The 21,251-nt window shown below is 42.4% G+C and overlaps 1 protein-coding gene across 1 annotated transcript in view; it reads right to left on the bottom strand.

Annotated features, from left to right (window-relative positions):
* Positions 1–21,251, bottom strand: part of LOC145404603 (uncharacterized) — a 50,298-nt gene that overhangs the window by 6,533 nt on the left and 22,514 nt on the right. Inside the window, exons 5-9 of the mRNA XM_080276121.1 lie at positions 20,636–20,755; positions 17,371–17,456; positions 11,495–11,595; positions 8,658–8,807; positions 6,691–6,866 (exon numbers count right to left, since the gene is read on the bottom strand). Coding sequence (XP_080132247.1) covers positions 6,691–6,866; positions 8,658–8,807; positions 11,495–11,595; positions 17,371–17,456; positions 20,636–20,755 — 633 coding nt within the window. The remainder of the gene's footprint in view (positions 1–6,690; positions 6,867–8,657; positions 8,808–11,494; positions 11,596–17,370; positions 17,457–20,635; positions 20,756–21,251) is intronic.

Genomic DNA, 21,251 nt, shown 5'->3' with positions numbered 1-21,251 from the left:
CCAAAGGCCAGGAGCCTGCAAACCATTCCTTTCAAGAAAAAAAACAAAAACAATACAAAAGAGAGCCAAATTCAAGATCCGTTATTTTGAGATGCCTGAACACTGCATTTGAAAGACTGGAGACCATAGGAAGTAGGAAATATAGACAGAGGAAGACAGTTCCAGAGTTGACCTGTTGCATAAATGACGGACTGGAAGTAACGGTTAACTCTTGCATTAGAGAGTTGGACAGAAAAGGGATGAGAGTTTGTTGCTAGACGACTACTATGCATCAGTCGTAGAGGTGGAGGGATGAAAGCAGACAGTTCAGAGAAGCAGTGACCATTAATGTAGTGAGAGAACAGAGATAAAGATGCAACAGTGCGGCGAACAGACAGATGTTGAAGGGAGACAGTAAGGGGAGGAGAGCTAATGAGACAAAATGCCTTTGACTCAACCCTGCTGAGAAGAGCTGTATGTGGAGAGCCTCCCCCACACATTAGAGTTGTACTCTACACAGGGGCGAATAAAATCCGTGTATAAAGTCAACAACTGTGCAGGGGTAAAGAAAGTATGGAGTCGATTAGCATACCTAATCTCTTGGACGCAGATTTTACAAGAGATGTAATATGATCTTTTCAAGATAAATTCTGAGAGAATGAAACTCCATGTATGTTTAAGGATGATGCAGGATTCAGTTGGATAATATTAAACATTAGTGGGTACTCCAGTGGAAAATTCTGTCAGGTTGATAGGTGTAAAAACAGCCTTTGATGCATTAAAAACAAGATTACTTTTACCCAAGTCAGAGATATAACCCAAGTCCGACATTAGCTGTGCCATAGCCTCATCCCTTGTTTGCTGAAGCAACTGCTGAGATGGACGTTGTGGGAACCGAATGGAAAGGTGAAAGGTGGAATAATCAGCGTATACGTGGATAGGATTAGACGTACAGCTTACGTCACTGATAAATAAAAAGGAAGAGAGCTGGTGATAGGACAGAGCCCTGAGGAACACCACTACTGATAGATCTAGGAGAACACTGGCTGTCCATAACAGCAGCTATAGAACGACCAGACAGGAAGCTACAGATGGAGGCACAGATAGAAGGATAGAAACCATAAGAGGGCTGTCTGGCAATTTAAGATTTATGCCAGACTTGATCGAAAGCCTTTGGGATGTCAAGTGCAATGGCAAAGCTTTCGCCAAAGTCCCGAAAGGAGGATGGCCAGGAGACTGAGAGGTAGGTGAGAAGATCACCAGTGGAGTGTCCCTGATGAAACTCATACTGATGATCAGAAAGAAGGTTGTGATAGGAAAGACGCTTTACAATTTTTCTGTTAAGAGTAGACTCGAAAACTTTTGAGACACAGGATGTTAAAGCAATTGTTAGAGGGTTGGGAATTGTCACCCTTCTTTGGGACTGGCTGAATGAGAGCAAACTTTCAGCAAGAAGGAAAGGTACAAGTTGACAGACAAAGGCAAAAAAGTTTACCTAGGGAGGGTGTAAGCAAAGAAGCAGAGTTCTTGAAGACAACAGGAGGGACTCATCAGGCCCATATACCTTGTTAGTATCGAGGCCTGTGATGGTAGAAAATACATCAGTTAAAGAAATTTTAATGTCAGTCATGAGGAAATCAGAGGGGAAAGTGATGGAGGAACAGCATCGGAATCACCTACGGTGGAATTGAAGGGAAAAGTCTGAGCGAAGAGATCTGCTTTATCAGCAGAAGACATAGCTACAGAGCCATCAGAGCAGAAAAGAGGGGGGAAGGATGAGGATGTAAAGTTGTTTGAAAAGTTTTTGGCAAGGTGCCAGAAGGAGGGGGAAGAATTCGAGTTGGAGAGTTGAGAACATTTAGTATGGATTAAATTATTTTTAGCACCGCGAAGAACAGACTTAGCACGATTCGGGGCTGAAACATAAAAAATATGTGATTCAGGGGTGGGTTGGCCCCGGTACCTTTTATAGGCCTTCTCCTTGTTGTGGGCAGCATTAGGATAAGCGTGATTAAACCAAGGCTTTTTTTGCATTAGTCAAAGGATATGAGAAAGGGATGTATGCTTCCATGCCCGACAGAATAACCTCCATAATGTGCACAGCACACTCGGATAGCTCCCAGCCATGGACGCCATAATCAATCCAAAGGAAAATCAAAGAAGTACCGCCTAAGGGCCTCCCAATCAGCAGCTCCAAAGTGCACCAACCAACGTTTCTTTGGAGGGTTCACGAGCTGTACTGGAGCGACAGGACAGGTTAAGGTAATAAGGTTGTGATCTGAGGAGCCCAATGGAGAAGAATGATTCACAGTGTAATCAGAAGGATTAGTTGTAAGGAAGAGGTCAAGTATGTTGGAAATCTCTTCAAGGAGGTCAAGGATATGGGTTGGGTGGTGTACAAGCTACACTAGGTCATTAAGGATATAAAAGATATAGGCTTGTTCACCAGGTGCACCGGTGAAAGGAGAGAAGAGCCAAAGGTGGGGTTGAACACTGAAATCTCCTAGCCTGGAGATTTCAGAAAAAGGAGAAACAGATAGGATGTGCTTCAATGCAGAAGATTGTCAAAAAAATTTTCATAGTCAGTAGAAATAAGGGATATGTAAACAGCACAGCTATACTTAGACAGATAATGACAGGAAAGCCAAAGCCAGAGGGTAGAGAATTCAGAAGAATCAAGTTCGGAACACGAGAGCAAGAAAAGTCGTTGCGTACATATACACAACAGCCACCTTTGGCTTTGAAATAAGTATAAAGAAAGTAGGAGGATACAAAAAAGAGTTTGCTATCAGTTGCCTCAGACAGGTGAGTCTCAGTTCAGAAGAGAAGGTGAGGTTTAGAGAAGGAGAGGGGGTGCTCAACAGTGGGAAAGTTAGAGGAAAGGGCAAATGTCGCAGAAATTATGAAGAAGTGAGTCAGACAGTGGTTCCACGCAGCTCGTTGTGTTGTCATCAGGTCACACTCACTTAAATGTCTGGACTTAACACCCTATTCCCACGCCCCAGTGCTCCTGATGGGTCAATACAGAACTGGAGTTTGTTCGTTCGTTGTTGAAGGCTCGAACATGCTTGCATGCGTCGGCCTTGGTCACCTAATGGCGGCTCTCCATGCTGCGCGATCGATTGCAGCCTCCCTGCTCAGTCCCTTAACCCTGAGGTCACACTTGATGACCTCGTCCCACGTCTTTCTCGGTCTACCCCTCACAACCCCACCCCGACATTAACACTTCTTGCCTTCTGCACCCAATTATCATCCCCCATCGTCTCCACATGCCCAGACCATCTCAATCTACCTCTCCTCATCACAACACCAATACTAACCTTCAAAGAGAAGCTGTCAGCTTTGTGAAGGGCACTGTCAGTATGCTAAATATACACTCAAGAGGGGTTTGGCTTCTATCTATTTATCTCTCTATAGCCAAACACCACAATCCCATCTGGGGTGGAATGTTTGTCTATGAGTTAGCTGTTTTACAGGGAGGGTCACTAACCCTCCACCAACCCATCAGCTGACATGTAGGGAACATGTACAGGTTGGTATACGGTTACCACCCAGCATCATAAATGGCTTCCTGGTTTACAGGAAACCATTAGGTTTGTCACTCAATGTAATGCCCTCTGAAAAGGAAAGAGGAGTAATAAAAAGTGATAGGAAATAGTAGAGAAATAGGAAAAGAAAAGGACAGACACAGAAAATGAGTGATAAAGATGGAAGAAGTAGGTGGCACTACATCAAGTAAGTGGATGATGGCTGTAACCCATAGTAAGGGTTTTAGAAAGTCTCCCACTATGCTTGATAAACAAACATGAGTGACTCGGGATGTACAATGATATAAAGAACAGGGAACAGAAAACCATCAGCAATCAATCATTTACAACCATAAAAATCATCAAAATAATATAGAAAACAACCAGAGAGAATAAGAAGTGAATCAGTAAGGTAATTCTACTTCTTACTACAATGTGATCCCCCTATGGATTCCACAGGATGTCCAGATCCATTTCATTCCAATTCACTGATTAGTTAGGAATGCTAAAGTGGTGTGTGGTGTGGCAAGGTTAACAACAAAGAAGAAAGGTACGGCATGGTGGGATGAGGAGGTTATGAAAGCGGTGGAGGAAAAGAAGTGCCTAGGGTGGTTACAGGACAGGGGTTCAGTTGAAATATGAACTGAATATACAGAGAGCAAGAAGCACGTAAAGGGACTAGTGAAGAGGAAAAAAGAGGAGGTAAATGATGATCTAGGAAGAAAAATGATTGCGAACTACTCTGAAAATAGGAGGTTATTCTGGAAAGAGGTGCAGAAATGTAGATATGAATGTGGAAAGAAATGTGATGGTGTGAAGGATGTAGGTGGTAGATTATTAACCCATGAGGATGAAGTAAGGACCAGATGGAAAGAATATTTTGAAAGCCTGATGAATGGGAAAAGAGAGAGCAGAGCAGCTGTAAACATCACTGGTAGTGGATGGGATACATAATAGTGTGATTCGTGAAAGGTGTGAAGTGAAGAAGTCGGTGGTCACCAGAATCGAAGAGAGTGTACTGAGATGGTATGGTCATGTGGAGAGAATGGATAACAACAGAGTGGTGAAAAAGGTATACCTGAGCAAATCTGAAGGAGGGAGGAGGCAAGGTAGGCCAAGAAGAAGGTGGAGAGATATGGTGGATGAGTGTGTGAGGAAGAGAGGTTTGGAAGATGGTGTGGCTACGGAACTGATAAGAGATCGAGCTGGCTATACGAACGTTGTGAGGAGAATGGAAGCATGGCCTATTGGATTGGGCAAATCAGGGCTGTCTGGACAATGCTACTCCTCATCCTGGCCTAGGATGGGAAAGGAGGTCCGGATGATGATGGTGATGATGATGACTACAATGTGAGAGAGTCTGTGACCTTGAGTGGCTGGCTTGGTTGTAAACAAAAGCTAGCCAAACCAACATCAGTGGTATACTACCCCAGTACTTTTGAAATTACCTGAGTATTTTATCCCACTTGCCTAGACCCAGGCTCCTATGCTCCTCATAGGGCAAGGTAGGATTGGATGATGGATGGATGGATATTTACTTGCTGCAAGTGACAATGCTTTGGGTTACAAAAATCTACGACTGATTTAAGTGTTTTAAAAACAGACGAATGTCAACATATGACGATGCATGTTTTGGTTGCCCTTCCACCAGATCAACTCCTGACAATGTGGCCAAGTTCGTGCAACCAACCTCAAAGATCGCAGGAGAACAATCCATGATGTCTGTGACACTGTTATCCTATCATATGGAACTTGCCAATGCATTTTGGCTGGCAACCTTGACAAGAGACAGATTACCATCATGTTTATCCCAACTGATGAGCACAAGCAGCTTTGCATGGTCTGCATGGAGCTCAAGGCAATGGCCAGAAATGACCCTAACTCCCTTTCATATGTCATTACTGGTGATGTAAGCTTCTGCCGGATTCTTCTCGAGTTTCACACAAAACTTGATGCACACAAACTGCTTTCACATCCTCCATTCTTGAGGTCACAAAATTTGTAAACTAACCCAAACACAACAATAAAAAACACACATATGCAGCACACGTACCCACCCTGCACGACGCCACTTGACACACAAACAAACAACAGATATGTGCACTACCACCTAGCATCCATTCACCATGTGACATGCGGTTTCCGCCCTGCTTTCAAATTTCAGGAACTTTTGGGTAGCACCTTGTACATATACGGTACATGACAATCTAATTTTTTAGTACCAGATCTGAGGGTAGGCTTTCACAGTCTAGAATATATACAACACAGATGACTGATCTACATCTTTTGCAGCATTTTACATGAAATAAAAATTTCCAGTCTCCAACCTGGTTCTCTACCACACGACTACTCGGTGTTTATCCATCCATCATCCAATCCTATATCACCCCATAAGGAGCACAAAAGCCCTGGGCTAGGCAAGTTGGTCCTGACATTTAAGATGAGAGTGACCAGTCTCACTCATCCCTGAGTGGCATTACATGAGCAATAAACCCAAACCACCCCTTGGATACAAACCTACACAATCTCAATCTGACTGGAACACTTTAATTTCCCACTAAACCACCAGGCGCCAAAATTTGGTTATATGGTTACCACGCAGCGTAGTAAATCGTTTCCTGGTGTACAGCAAGCCATTTAGCTTGTCAATCAGTGTAGTCACCCACAGGTAGAAGGAAGAGGAAAGGATGAAGGAAAGAAAGACAGAAAAGGGAGTGTAGAGTCACCCGTAGGCAGAAGAAAGAGGAAAGAATGAAGGAATGAAAGACAGAAGAGGAAGGATGGAAGAGAGGAAAGGGCAGACACCCAAAGCAGCAGTACACAGAGTGGATGGTGATTGCCCCCACCTACCACATCCAGTTGGTAATTCCTGTAATTCCACACATTTCTACTACCTTTTCTTTACTTTAGAAAAATACTTAAACCATCTAATCTTCTTACACAAACACCTACCTGAACAAGGTTTTTTCTAAAGCCAATAACAAGGAAAGTTTTCACATAATTTGCAGGATTCACTCAATACAAGTGTGGTAGCAACACAGTTTTACACAGTTTTCTTTACCTTCACATTAACTATTCTACCTTCAGAATACTACCAAGTTCTCCAATTATTTTCTCCCTTGGCATGATCTCTGTAACATCACACTCCATCAACAATATGAGTACAACAAAAAATAATTTTTACCTTCTCTAATTTATCCTTAGCAATGTTTTCATTTTCAATTAACTTTTGATTAAGATCCTCATCCTTGGTGGCAGGATCTTCAACCTCTTCCTCAGCATAGGCGTATATACTGTAGAGGTCATCACTCTCACGACGATCCTTCAGCATCTTCCCCACATCACGGAATAACTCCTGGGCTGTAATAAAAGTTCTGTATCACCATTATACTGTAACAGCATCTTCATCATTGTTAACTCCATTATGATAAGGATCATCATCTGATCTCATTTTCCCATTAAAGATGTCAGTGACATAGGGTCCAGAAAGAAAGATAAAAGAAGTACTAACAGCATACCCAATGAAATGGGCCAGATGCATCCACAAACCATTCTGTCCCCTATAATCCTGGTTCTACCTCAAACATTTAGCCATCTGTATCCTTTTTTTAAGAGGATGTACTATACATTTCCTGATGGCTGGGGGAGGGGGGTCACCTGTACACAGGAGTTTATAATAAAAACAAATTCACAAAACACTCTATGCAGACATTACTAACTTACTTTGCATCATCCTGACTGAAATAACACTGATCTGAAGAAGTTATTTCAATGGCATCAGTAAGGTTCAACTGCACTTCTGTACAAGGTACCCTCCTGCGTTTTTGCTTTAAAAATGTGTTTTAGAGACTGCACTTACTGTACATATGTCACGAGTCGGCTCGTGACATCATTTGGTGGGAAACCGCGAACTCTAGTGGAATCCCAGTGTTATCGTTCAGTTAAACGCTCACCCGGTCGGGAGTGTTTTCAAAACAATTTTTCACTGTCATAAATGATCGTCTTCGTGCGAGACGATAGCACTTCCGCTGAACGATTTATTTTGGGCATGTTTCGCTCATTCTAGTCGTTAGTAATGAGGCCACAGCACTCCCCTCTTTCCCACGATTTAGTCAGTCAAGGTTTGAGCGCCACAGAAGTAGTGTGTGGCAGTGTCCTTCCTACGACGCGGTTCTCACCGCCGCCGTACTCCCACATAGTGTGATTGGTGAGAGACAGCGAGTGCAGTGTCCTTCCAGTAACGACGCCCAGTCATCCGCTCTGTCCACTTTTTGAACAGTATTTCTTTTTGTATTTTCCTAGGTTTAAGAGTTTAGCTTCTGAGTGAGCGAGTGAGTGCGATCTCTTTATTTGAATTCACTTTGAAATGTAACGTAAATTTATTTCTTTGTAATCAATAAATTAACGGTTCTTCTTCTTTGAGTTTAATGTAATGTAAACTCGTGTTTCATTTTTCCATAATTGAGCTTATTTCCCTTATAGCTCCTAGATTGCATAAACGCTTTGCTATTCATAACTGGTACTTAGGCCAGTCTTGTTGTATTAAGCTTAAAATCCATTGTGCCATCTAGGAGTTAACGCATCAGCAAGAACCTGATATCATTAATAGCATTAGTTATTGATTGTCAGGGGTGAAGTCACTTTCTCCAGAGGCCAACAGTACTAATAAACAGCATTTGTGAGTAATTAGTCTCTGCTGTGTACTGTTGAGAAAGTTTATAAATTCTCATTCTTAGAGAATCAGCGAAGCAAGCCAGCATAAAGTAATCATTACTTGATTTTCATAAGACAATTCATTGTCCCTGCTCTTCAGTATTAATGAACATTATCCTTTAATACTGCATTTATCTTAAAAACCCCGTGACAACATATGAGTTTATAATAAATATTAAAAACAAATTCACAAAACACTCTATGCAGACATTACTAATTTACTTTGCATTATCCTGACTGAAACAAAACTGATCTGAAGAAGTTATTTCAATGGCATCTTGTTTACTCCTAAAAAAAAAAAAAAAAAAAAAAAAAAAATCACCATCCAAACCCCTTTTCTCACCTATGGATGGAATGAAGTAGGGTCCAGAGATGAAACACAGATAAGTGAAACTAACACAATAATAATAATAAAAACAGTACTGTAACGTAACTCACCTTGTACTCTGACAGTCTCAGGCCTCAATGGTAAACTACTCTGCTTTGTAACCTTCTTCACCAGGTTTAAGATGTCCACATAGTCAGGGAATTCCTTATTTTTGTTAACCCAGGCACTAATTCTTTTGTTAATCTCAGTCCATCGTGATCCTGCGAGAAGCATGACAATTTTTAGTGATACACCTCTAAGCTGAAACAGTATTCTCTGGTAGCAGTAAAAATTAAAGTCACCACATGGAAGTGAGCAAGTCTAGTATATGTTTGGTTAACCTGTACAAAGCAGAAAAATTAACAATTTTCACCCACTTTCAACTTTTTCCTTCTGAAATGGAAAAGTAATGTAAAATACAATGAACATAACAGAAAACATAATCCTTCATCTGCATACTGATATAATGAACATCACTATAGTTTTTGCCATCTTGCTGCAGTGGTGAGTAAATGTATTACAACTTTCAGTTGCTTTGCAGCAAAAAATAGTACTATTAGGGACCAAAGGGTGTCTGAGACTTTATTGTAGCAGAGCAAACCACCCTTACTATTCACTGGATCAGTTAAGACAGTAGAGCCACCAAGTGTAAAAAAAAAAAAAAAAAAAAGGGGGGGGGGGGTCATCATTATAGAAAAATTTCCAATCTACTGTGAGTGAAATGAAACTCAATAATTTAACCGCAGTAAATAAGGAACGCAACACTCCCTTGAAAGGACCTTTTAAACTTTCCATCCTCGTGATGAATTCATGAGTTAGTACACTGTGGTAGCACACACTTGTGCAAAGAGGCTGTAAACATGATTGGTTTAGGGGATGTGCAGAGACGTAATGCAGTGCCTGGAAATGTGACACTCGCACAGGCGAAGAACGCTGTGATGCAGCTGAAAAATGGGAAAGCAGCTGGAGTTGATGAGAAGTATGCAGAGATGATTAAGTGTAGTGGAGAAAACTGAGTGAAGTGTTTGTTAGAGATATGTAAGAAGGCATGGATGAGTGAAACTGTGCCAGCAGAGTGGAAAAAGGCTGTGATTGTATCCCTGTACAAAAATAAAGGTGAGCGAAGTGAGTGCAAGAATTATTGCACCGTAAGTTTATTAAGTGTTGTAGGGAAGGTATATGGAAGAATTATTATAGAGAAAGTAAGAGAGATATCAGAAGTCCTAATGAGTGATGAACAGAGTGGCTGAAGGAGTGGCAGAGGATGTGTGGATCAAATATTTGCAGTGAGATGGATAGTGGAGAGGGCTTGTGAGAAGGATTATAAGGTGTTTATGACAATTAGGGATCTGGAAAAAGCAAATGACAATGAAGACAGAGAGGGATTGTGGACAGATTTGCGCATGTAAAAACACGAGTGATGGAGAAAGGGATGGTGCTGGTAATGAATGGTGATGGATGGAATATCTCAAATTTGTTTGATGCTGATGATGCATTGCTACTTGCAAGTACCAGACAAGAACTTGGTAGACTAGCGCAGCACTTTGCTGATGTCTGTGAGCATCATGCCTTGACAGTAAATGTAGAAAAGAGTAAAGTGATGGTTACTGAGAGAGAAGGTGCTCCCAGTGTTATGTTCCAGTGAATGAAGAGAGACTGGATTTGGTGAATGAGTTCAAATACCTGAGTACAGTGATAGAAAAGAGAGGAAAATGTGCAAAAGAAGTGGAACGTAGTGTGAGACAAGGAAGGAAAGTAGCAGGTGCTATACAGGCCTTGATAAGAAACAGAGGCTTGAGAGTTGCAGCTGCATGAGGCTTACATGAAGGAGTGTTAGTGCCAACCTTAACATATGGATGTGAGACTAGGTGTGGCATGAAAATGAAAAGTCAAGAGTGACTGCAGTGGAGATGGGACTGCTGAGGAATGTATGTGGAGTAAAGAGAGTGGATAGGATATGAACTAATGTCATTCGTGAAAGATGCAGAGTGAGGAAGTCTGTGGACACCAGAATCGAAGAGAGTGTACTGAGATGGTATGGTCATGTGGAGAGAATGGATAACATTAGAGTGGTGAAAAAGGTATACCTAAGTGATTCTGAAGGAGGCAGGAGGTGAGGTAGGCCATGGAGAAGGTGGAGGGATATCGTCGATGAGTGTGTGAGGAAGAGAGGTATGGAAGTTGGTGAGGCTTGGGAACTGACAAAAGAAGTGCATGATCAAGGATTTGGTACCCCTTTTTAATGTGACAGCGTTCAGACTAACCGGATACATTTATGTGAAGCTACAGAATGTGGCGAAAGTTTTTTGGCATATCAGATAAAGCCAGAATTCCGGAGGCTTGAATGATGAGTGACTGGAAGCGTGGCCCATTGGACTGGGCAAACTTAGGCTGTCTGGACACTGCTACTCCTCACCCTGCCCTAAGGTGGGAAAGGAGGTCCGGATGATGATGGTGATATATATATATATCTATCCATCCATCCATCATCCAATCCCACATCGCCCCACGAGGAGCATAGGAGCCTGGGGCTAAGCAGTTGGTCCCGACATTTAAGATGAGAGTGACAAGCCTCACTCATCCCTGAGTGGCATTATATGAGCAATAAACCCCAATCACCCCTTGGATATAAACCTTCAACGGCTCAATCCGATTGGAGTGCAATAATTACCCACTTAACCACCAGGCGCCAAACTGGGTATCATACAGATAATTATATGTATTACTGTACCACTGTATCATTCAGTCACAGACTGGATGTGCCGAAAACCCGATGTTCCGAAAACGGATAATCAAGCTTTCACTGTACAAGAAAAATGGCAAACTCGCAGTGGGATTAAGAGTAGGCACAAAAGCACTAGTAATGAACTAAAATGTTTTTAAGTTACATTTCTTTATTATACAGTACCTGTATATTTAAATTTCCTTTCAATTGGTCGACCTGTTGCTGATGAACACTGTGCAAGTCTGCAGTAGTAGTCATGAAGCTTGGTGAACTGCTTCTTTAATCTGGAAAATACAAGGTTCAGAGTGGCATTGTGGAATGTGGGTAGTTTGAAGGGTAGAATGGAGAAAGTTCTTGAGATGATGAGTAGGAGGCAGGAGGATGTCAGTTGTGTAAAGGAAGTCAGGAATTGGGGAGGGTCAGCTAGAATGACTGCCAGGGAGGACTGTAGGTATAAGCTATTTTAGCAGGGAAATGTAAATGGATATAGCAGTGTGAGTGTGCTGGTTGGGAAATGGGTGGAATGTGTCATGAATGTAATGAGAGTGAATGAAAGGATTACAGAAGTGGAAACATTAAGTAAACTCATGACTCTGATTATATTGGTGTATGCTCTACAAGATGGCTTGGATGATGTAGATAATGATAGATTCTGGGATGACTTGATATGTGTGGAAAGTGGTATGGGGGATGATGAGATTGTAGTCTTGGGAGGGGACTTCCATGGTTATATGGGTGAGGAGGCTTAAGGAGATGAAGGGGTACATGGGGGATGCGCATATGGTACAAGGAAAGTGGAAGGAGAAATAGCACTTGTATTTGGGGAGGCAATGAACATGATTACATGCAACATGCATTTTGGTGTGCATCAGGGGTCAGTCTTGAGTCCCATGTTGTTTATCATGGTACTTGAAGCCCTTTCACGTGACTTTAGAAACGGACTCCCATGGGAGTTGTATGCTGATGATTTGGTGTTGATTGCAGAGAATGAAAGGGAGGCGGAGGAAAGGTTTAGGAAGTGGAGAGATGGTATGGGGCAAAAGGGTTTAAGGGTAAATGCAGATAAAACAAAAGTGATGATATCTAGGGTTGGTGGCGGTACTGTCAAAGACGAGGGAGAGTGGCCACGTGCAGTTTGCCATAAGGGCGTGGGAAGTAATTCCATCTTGTGCTGTGTGTGTGATAAATGGGTGCATAAGAGATGTAGTGGTATCAGAGGTAGACTGCGAGATAATGCTGATTTTATGTGTACGGCGTGCCAGGGTGAGCAGGTGGAGATTGTCAGACGTGAAAGGATTGAACTTGCTGGTGAATCTCTTGAGTGTGTGGAAGAGTTTTATTATTTGGGAGACATGTTGTGTGCTGGAGGTGGGGCTGGAGCTAGCTCTGTGGCTAGGGTGAGAAGTGGTTAGAAGAAGTTCAGGGAGCTCTTGCCTCTCCTGACATTGAGAGGGCTCTCCCTACGTGCTAAGGGGTCTTTGTATGCAGCATGTGTTAGGAGTGTAATGCTGTAGGGCGGTGAGACCTGGGCAGTGAAGGAGGAAGATATTCGCCGGCTCAGACATACAGAAATGACAATGATTAGGTGGATGTGCAGTGCGTCCCTGCGTCCAAGGCCTGGAGGGGCTGGGTTTACAATGGAAGAGTTGAGAGGTAGGATGGGACTGGAGTGTATTGGTGTTGTGATCAGGAGAGGTTGATTGAGGTGGTTTGGACATGTGGAGAGGATGGGGGATGATAATTGGGTGAGGAAGGTGAGAAGTGTTAATATTGGGGGCGGGGTTATGAGGGGTAGACCGAGAAAGACATGGGACGAGGTCATTAAGTGTGACCTTAGGGTTAAGGGACTGAACAGGGAGGCTGCAATGGATCGTGCAGCGTGGAGAGCCGCCATTAGGTGACCAAGGCCGACACATGCAAGCATGTTGGAGCCTTTAAAAACGAAAACGAAAACGAGAGTAGGTTGATTACATATAAGTCTGGGGGAAATAGTGGCCTGACTGACTATTTTCTGGTCAGGGCTGACAGGAGGTTGGTGAGCAATGTTAAGTTACAGGGAGCAAAGAGTGTGTGCAGCAACTAAAATTACTGATATGTGAAGTGGTGCTTAAGGAGTGGGTGGTAGAAAGAACCTATGCACCCATGGGGAAAACATGGAAGCTGAAAATCAAGCAGTATGGGATGTCTTCTACTGTGAGATGAGCAGATCTGTGCCTGAACAGGGAACTGTTGGCATGCAGAGATTGTCAGACATGAAAGGACTGATCATGCTGGTGAGTCTCTTGAGTAAGAGGAAGAGTTTTGTTATCTGGAAGATATGTTATGGGCTGGATGTGGGGCTAGAGGTCTGCAGCTAGAGTGAGGAGTGGTTGGAAGAAGTTCAGGGATCTGCTGCCTTCATGTTATGGGATCTTTGCAGGCAGCATGTGTTACAAGTGTAATGCCATATATTGGTTAGGTCTGGGCGGCAGAGAAGGATGTTATTGTGCATCCTTGAATGTAAGGCCTGGAGGGGCTAGGTTTATGATAGAAGAGTTGAGAAGAAGGATGGGACTGGAGTGTATTGGTGTGGTGATGAGGGGTACACTGAGATGGTTTGGGTATATGGAGAGGACGGAGGATGACAAATAAGAGCATAAAGTGAGAAGTGTGAATGCTGGGGGTAGGGCTGTAAAAGGCAGACCAAAAAAGATCTGGGGTGTGGTCACACAGTGTGACATCAAGGATAAGGGACTGAACAGGGAGGCGGAGAGAAACTGGGCAGCATGAAGAACAGCCATTACTTGACCAAGGTTGATGCATGTAAGCATGTTAGACACTTAAAAAATGATACAAAATGAAACAAAATGAATAATAATAACAGCAACAACAACAATAACAACAGCAACAATAATAATACAGTATTATTAATACCGCAATCCTCAGTTTATCCAATGCTGCATTACCGAACATACATCATTACTTGACAATACAAAAAATCTGGCTGAATTACAGAAATATCCATTTCATACTGCATTAACTGATACCACGCATGGAAACTGAATTTTTAAAACTGCCTGTCACTCTCTGCAACACTCCCATGCCATCGATGATGCCTGCCAAAACAAAGACCAATGTCAGCTCCATCTCAGCCAGAGAGAGTAAGCTGTCTGGTGCTGGTGTGTGTTAAGTTCGTCACAGAGCTTGTGGCCTTTCTTGCTGTACTACAGCTTTTGTAGGGGCTTATGCTGCTTGCCTCCATACCGTGTGCATGCCTGTAGCTCCTTCTGTGGAAATAACAAAAATCTAACATATATATGCATGCATTTGGCACTAGCCTGTCTCCTTTGTGTTACGTAACTTAGGTACCCAGTCAACTGCTGTTAGTTCTACTCATTTCCATCTGTGCATCTCACTCTCACTCTTAATAGGTAAACTCTTAAATTATCTGTCGTCACAATATCCAGCCCAGCGTAATATCCAGCGCTTTTTGCTCACCTATATTGAAGCAATATCCAGCAAAATCATGCAGTAATCCCCCATTTATCTGGACGTCCATTATCCAAATGATCCATAACCTGGACACTGTTATTTGGCCGTATTAAATCATTATACATACATTTTTCCATTTTATCCAGAGAAAATGTTTGTGTCCAAGTGAAAATTATGGTCACACAAACATTTCTGTCTGCCCAGGAGGGACCAGCCCGGTGGCACAGTGCTGTCTGGCTCAGTAGTTCGCCCAGCATCAACTAGAGATCCCCTCGGTCATTCCTAGTTCTCACGCGTCGACTGTGTAATGAGCAGCACCTCTCATATAATAGTTATGGCAGCGCACATGGTGGTTTTTGTGGTTGTTCCTTACCTGCTTCAGGCCTTGCTATTCCTTGCATGCCTCTTTCTAAGGTGTGTGATGATGGCCAGGGAAAAGGAGGAGGGTATTGATGACTCTGGAGATATATGCAGGAGATCCTGGGTAAGGCTGATGCAGGAGGGTCAATTTTATTCTAGTTTACCAGGATTTTATTCCACTTTACCACTGTTTCGTGTGCCCACTGAATTTTTCTTGTGTGGCCATTTTTTTCATGTCACTAAAGGATATGGTCCTTAAGTGGTGATTGTCTCTCTGTGGTTGATGGGTCTGCTTGACCATGGTAATTGCTTGGCTGTGGCTGATAGGTCTGCTTGAACAGACAGTAGCGTAAAACAACAGGAACAAGTGTTGTACGATGTACTGTAGTGGCCTTTTACATTGGCTTTCAAAGTTAGGCTGGGCTATGTACGAAGGGGAGCCAAGGGAGAAGTCCGTTATCCAGACAGATCCATTTTCCAGACACGCCTTTGGCTCTATTACATCAGATATATGGGAGATTACTGTATCCGGCTCATAAACAGTAGCAATCGGCCCTCTGGCTCAGACAAAGGCAGACCCCGCAACATGCCAGCCAATCACAATGCAATGCAGGAGTAGCTCACCTGGCACACTGACCCTACCATCGCTCTCTCAATTTCTCCTGTGGGTGCCGTACAGTGAGGACTTATCTGTGCATTCTGCTCTTGTGGCCCACGCGGTGGCTAACCCCCAGTGTTGTAACTTAGTCTGTGGCAACCCATACCTCACACACTGTTGTAGTGCTGCAACTAACCTAGTGGCCCCTTAGTACTCTGTGCCCTAGTGCTCTGACTACTGTATAGTGAGGATGTATCTGTGCATATCTATCTTCCATCGATGCCAACACTAGGTGAGTATAGTATGATACTGTATTACTGTACTATACATACTTCATCAATACTGTATTGTACTTTATGCTAAATTTTAATCTTCACTCAAGGGCAATGTTGCAGGAAAGTTTTTAGGATAGAGGGTCGATGTGTATAGTAACACATTACCTGGCACGACGCAGAATGGATAGCCAACTAGGGGTGTTATGCAATATCCGGCGTACTGGTACATCATTCGATTGCAAGGTTCATAATTTTGCAAGGTTCATAATTTGCAATTTTCAATTTTCGCGCGTGATTTTTCGTACATATACACAGGACACCTTCCTCTATTCCTCTACAAGATGCCAAGCAGGGACAATGCCTTACACCGCATAACCCCCCCCCCCTGCGCGCCATTGTCTCGGCAATTCACCTGTTACCAGTGACCTGGCCAATAAAGACATTCAGGGCCAGAGCGATTCCCCAATCGATGACAATGTGGAGGACAAAGTTTACATAGCATTAGAGGAAGAAACAGTCAGAAATGATGATCAGGTAATGTCGCCAAAAAAGATCAGGTATAGTGATGAGTTAGTGAGTGAAACAATGCTTATAATGCCTATATTACTGTTTGAAAACCAATATACTCTCGTACTACATATAAATTCGTACCAAGTAAATAAATAAATACTGTTTATGAGTGGTGTGAAATAGTTACCCTCCCACAGAACTCGTTTTCTTTGGTGCCAGCCTGTTAGAAAACCCAGTAAGGTAAGGAGGTACTGCTACCTGGATCGAGTATTTTAAACCTCAGGTGAGCGATTTCTCTATGAATTTTCGATGTTTCTCACCGAAAGCAGAGGTTTTAGCAAAAAAAAAAAAAAAAAAAAAAAAAAAAAAACTCGAGATTAGGGGGTGTCGGAGGTGCAAAATAGCTTGGGACGTGATGGGTTAAAGACAAGAACTCCTGTATGGGAGTAGGTGCCAACAACAACCACAACATTGCCTTACGCATGATTTGTCTTGGTTGAAGTCTGGCCACGAGAGCATCGAAAAATGCGATTTTGGCATCGAAAAGTGAGATAGGCGGACCACATGAAAATGCTTCGAAATTTGAATCGTCGAAATCTAAACTATCAAAATTCAAGATTTCACTGTATATTACTTTACTGATCCAATTCACATACACCTGCCAGAGAGACTTAATCTCTCGGCTATCACATTAAAAAGTGGATGCCAAATCCATGCAATGTACTTTTCTGAATATACTGTAGTTTATACAACCAATTTCATTTCCTTGCTACACAATCACATAAAAAGATGATTTATGGTAGACTATTAATTCATTCATGTTTAACTACCCATGCACCACTTACCTCTCCTCAACTAAATACGCCGAGTTATCATCATCATCTAAATCCACTTCTGCGTTCTCCAGTTCTTTGATTTTGTCTGATATTTGCTGAAAAAAAGAAAGAAAAAATTAACGTAAAGACAATGCATTTCCCATGATATAAAATGCACTTGTTCCCCCACCCAACCAAGTCTCCTCTGGTATTAGAAGGACGGTCCAATGGCAGGCAGAGGTTTAGCCTGTTGTATCTTACATACTGTGTGCCTGAATATGTGTGTTTTTTTTTTTCCCATTGTTTAGTATCTACAATTAAATCTTTTCCTGTGGAATTCTTCAGATGCAGCACTGTTCTTTTAATCATTCAATAATACAGGTTTCAAAACAACTAAAAATAAAATCACAGTCAGTGACTGCTTGGTTGTATTATTCAGCAAATGGAAAGATCTTGGTCAGCTCATGAGTTGCCTCACTTCGACGGAGTTTGTTGTGGCTGAAGATCAAGGTCACCATGCAGCCTGGCAGCCTTCACCTACATCTTGTCAGTGAAAAAGATCGCAAGAGAATGTTTCTTGACGTTGTCTCTGAAGATGTGGGATATGACTTTTGAAGACTTTGCTCTAAATGATCTTCACTCAATGCTAAATCAAGGATAAACGCCAGATAAATTGATGTAAGCTATAGGGTGACTGCAAGACTGACAGGGTGAAACAAAATGGCAGCTATGTTGCTTTTTTCATAAGAATATAAAAACATCTTTCTGTGTTACCTGAATTTTACTAAGTACAGTAATCACTCAACTTTCCTGGCGCTCTGTATGCAGACATGCTCCACATACAGAGGTTAGGTTTTGGATCTATTATTTCCATATCTGGATTTATTTGCCCATATCGGAAGATAAAAGTCTTCACGCATGGGTAACAGACCGTACCCAAGCTGAGCTAAAATGGCTGGATCTCTACCGAATGGACAAAGTCCCACGGCCACCCAGTTCACTTGGATGCTACCGGCAGCTCTTGGGTAATGGATCGTATCTCACAGGCTAAGCAAAAATGGCTGTCTGGATGCCTACTGAATGGTCAAAGTCCCTCGGCCACCCACATCACTTGGATGTTGACAGCAACGTGCAAGTAATACAGAATAATACATACCACAAACCTCAAGCTGACTGAAAATGCCTATCCGGCTCCTCATTGAATGGTCAAAGTTCCCCGGCTGGCTGGATCAATGGGAATGTACTGGTCTTGTGCAAGTAACACAGAGCCTAACCCACCAGCAAAGCAAAAGCACCCATCCATCTCCTCAATGAACGGTCAAAGTCCCCCAGCAGCACTTGTTTCTCCCCCCCCCTCCCCACCCCTCTTCTGTTCCCTCCCATACTCACCACTGCCAGGCTTATCTCCCTCACCGTCCCTGTACTCTCCCACCCTAGCGTCACTTGCCTGTCCTCCCATCCTCCCTGCATTGCCACCAGTGAGTTTTTTAGTTTTGGGCATTTTACTAGAATACCACCGGTCATACACCATGACAAAGCTCATGAAATTCTGCATCTAGACATATGCTTAGCTCTTGCACAGGGCTTACAAAATTTGCACTAGGATGTTGGGAAGTCACTTGAAGGTGTTTTTTTACTCTTGAACAATTTCAATCTCACGGCATTTCTGCACTTTTACTCATCAGTTTTGTGTGTATTTATCAGCTTATCTTATAGTATAAATGGCAGCAAAGATGATGGCATACAATTTGTACATATATGACTAATTGCTGGGGACATATTTGGCCTTGGGAAGTTTTTCTTTGTGCCACGGAAACAGCCATCACTCTGTTGTTGTCCCCGACACTGTGAACGGAGGGTTAAAAATACAGCAAACCGTCGTCTTCATTGATTTTTTTGTAAACTTTCTGTTGTTTATGCACTGCTTTCCTAGTGTCTAGAATTATACTGGATATTCTCATGTGTGTTTTGATGTTTAAGTACAGCTGAAAGACCGGAGAATACTGGCAAAATTAGGTGGGGTATTGTACATTACAGGCAGGTTATTTGTGGATTTTTGTTGTTTATGCATTGTTTTCTTGGAGTCTAGCATTACACTGCATATTCCCTTGTGTGTTTTGACGTCCAAATACAGCTGAAAGACTGGAGAACACTGCCAAAATTAGGAGGGGTACTGTACATAATGAGGCTGGGTAGTAGAGGATATGGCTCTGTATCCAGATTATGCCAGCCAGTATCCAGACATGTCTTTGGATCTATTAAGTCATATAATAGAGGGTTTACTGTATAAACCTTGGTTACATTATACTGTGTTATGCACTATACAGTTTATAGTCAAAACTGGGTGAAGCAATTAGGCTAAAAGATAAATAACAGGGGATACTGATGAAAGTTGGATGGAACAAGACTAAAGTACATGTAACCATAATATCCAGGCAGCTTTGAGACCAAGGCAGTTGCTGTAAAAAGTTGTAGCTACAATGATCTCTTGGTTATCACACCTAATTTGTAGTGTGCCTAGTGCGTGATGAAGAAACTGTGCAATAACGAACACACAGAACCTACAGGATTTACCATAAGTACCGTAGTACTGGGCAACCCACTTGTAAACCCAAATTTTCCCAATTACAACAACTTAGTCCTACTAAATACACACATACAATCATAATAACAGTATATATATATATATATATATATATATATATATATATGATGTAGTATCAGAAACATACATAGGCATGGCTAGGTTAATAGAAAATGATGAAAAAGGCAAAATAAGGAAGAAAAACATACCATAAAGAAGCAGGAGGCGGGCTTGAAGTAACGGGTTCTCAGGCTATGGGGTGGACAGTCAGTGGTCTCCACCACCTGGGATTACCTCCCACCTCTGAATCCCTCAAAGCCATCAGAAACCACAGAGTTTGTGCCATTATTGTTGGGAGAAACCAGCTGAGGTGTGCAATAACAATGTTTTTTAGGGGGGGGGGGAATCGATAACAGCAGGAGTGCAGATATTCGCCTAGCAGTGTCTGGGGTATGGTTGTGAGAAGCCAACTCAAAAAGACCTAAGATGAGGTCATACAGTGTGACCTTAGAGATATGGGACTGAACAGAGAGGCTGCCTGAGAATGAAGTGTAGTTAGCCACCAATAGGTGACCAAGGCTGACACCTGTACGCATGCTGGAGTCTTTTTAAAAATATGAACAAATGAATGAACAAAGCAGGAAAGGCTGAGTCTTAATGCTTAGCATTTGCCTTTAAATTTTTAGTATGATCTGCTCTGCCTTTTCTTACCTTCATTTTCTGGTCCACTTTCCTGAGCCTGGCATTTCTTCTTCTCTCCTCCTCAGTTTCTTCTGGCAGTGGTGAGCCATTCTCACCCTCAGTTAATGCATCACCGTTGGAACGTATTTTCTGAAAACACAATGAATAACAAACAGATCCTTTTTTTTTAAACAATAATTTAAAAAAAAAATCACAATAAATACTGGTAAGAAAGTCTCTATTACAAATAACAAGTAAGGCTGGTACTCTAGTGATCTTTTATTATTTTATGTGAAATTAATATATCGGATACATTTACGTGAAGCTACAGAATGTGGAGAAGGTTTTTTAGCGTATCACATGCAGCCAGCATTCCGGGATCTGGAATGATGACTGAATGGAAGCATGGCCCATTGGACTGTGAAAATTTGCGCTATCTGGACGCTGCTACCCCTCACCTAGCCCTAGGGTGGGAAAGGAGGTCTGGATGATGATGATGATGAATCTAACAACATTTCAGTGCTTCCTGACACTGGCTGTTGTTGTTGCAGCCCTTTTTCATCTAGTCATCCTGCTGGAAAAAAGGCACCAGAACCAGACTTTACATGGCCTTTTGTGAAAATGAAATTTATGGTTTGTGCTGGGT

This window comes from Coenobita brevimanus, chromosome 64 (genome assembly GCF_032717465.1).
Source record: "Coenobita brevimanus isolate Jiangsu-jjx chromosome 64, ASM3271746v2, whole genome shotgun sequence".
Lineage (NCBI taxonomy): Eukaryota > Metazoa > Arthropoda > Malacostraca > Decapoda > Coenobitidae > Coenobita > Coenobita brevimanus.
This window is presented reverse-complemented; position numbering and strand designations above follow the sequence as displayed.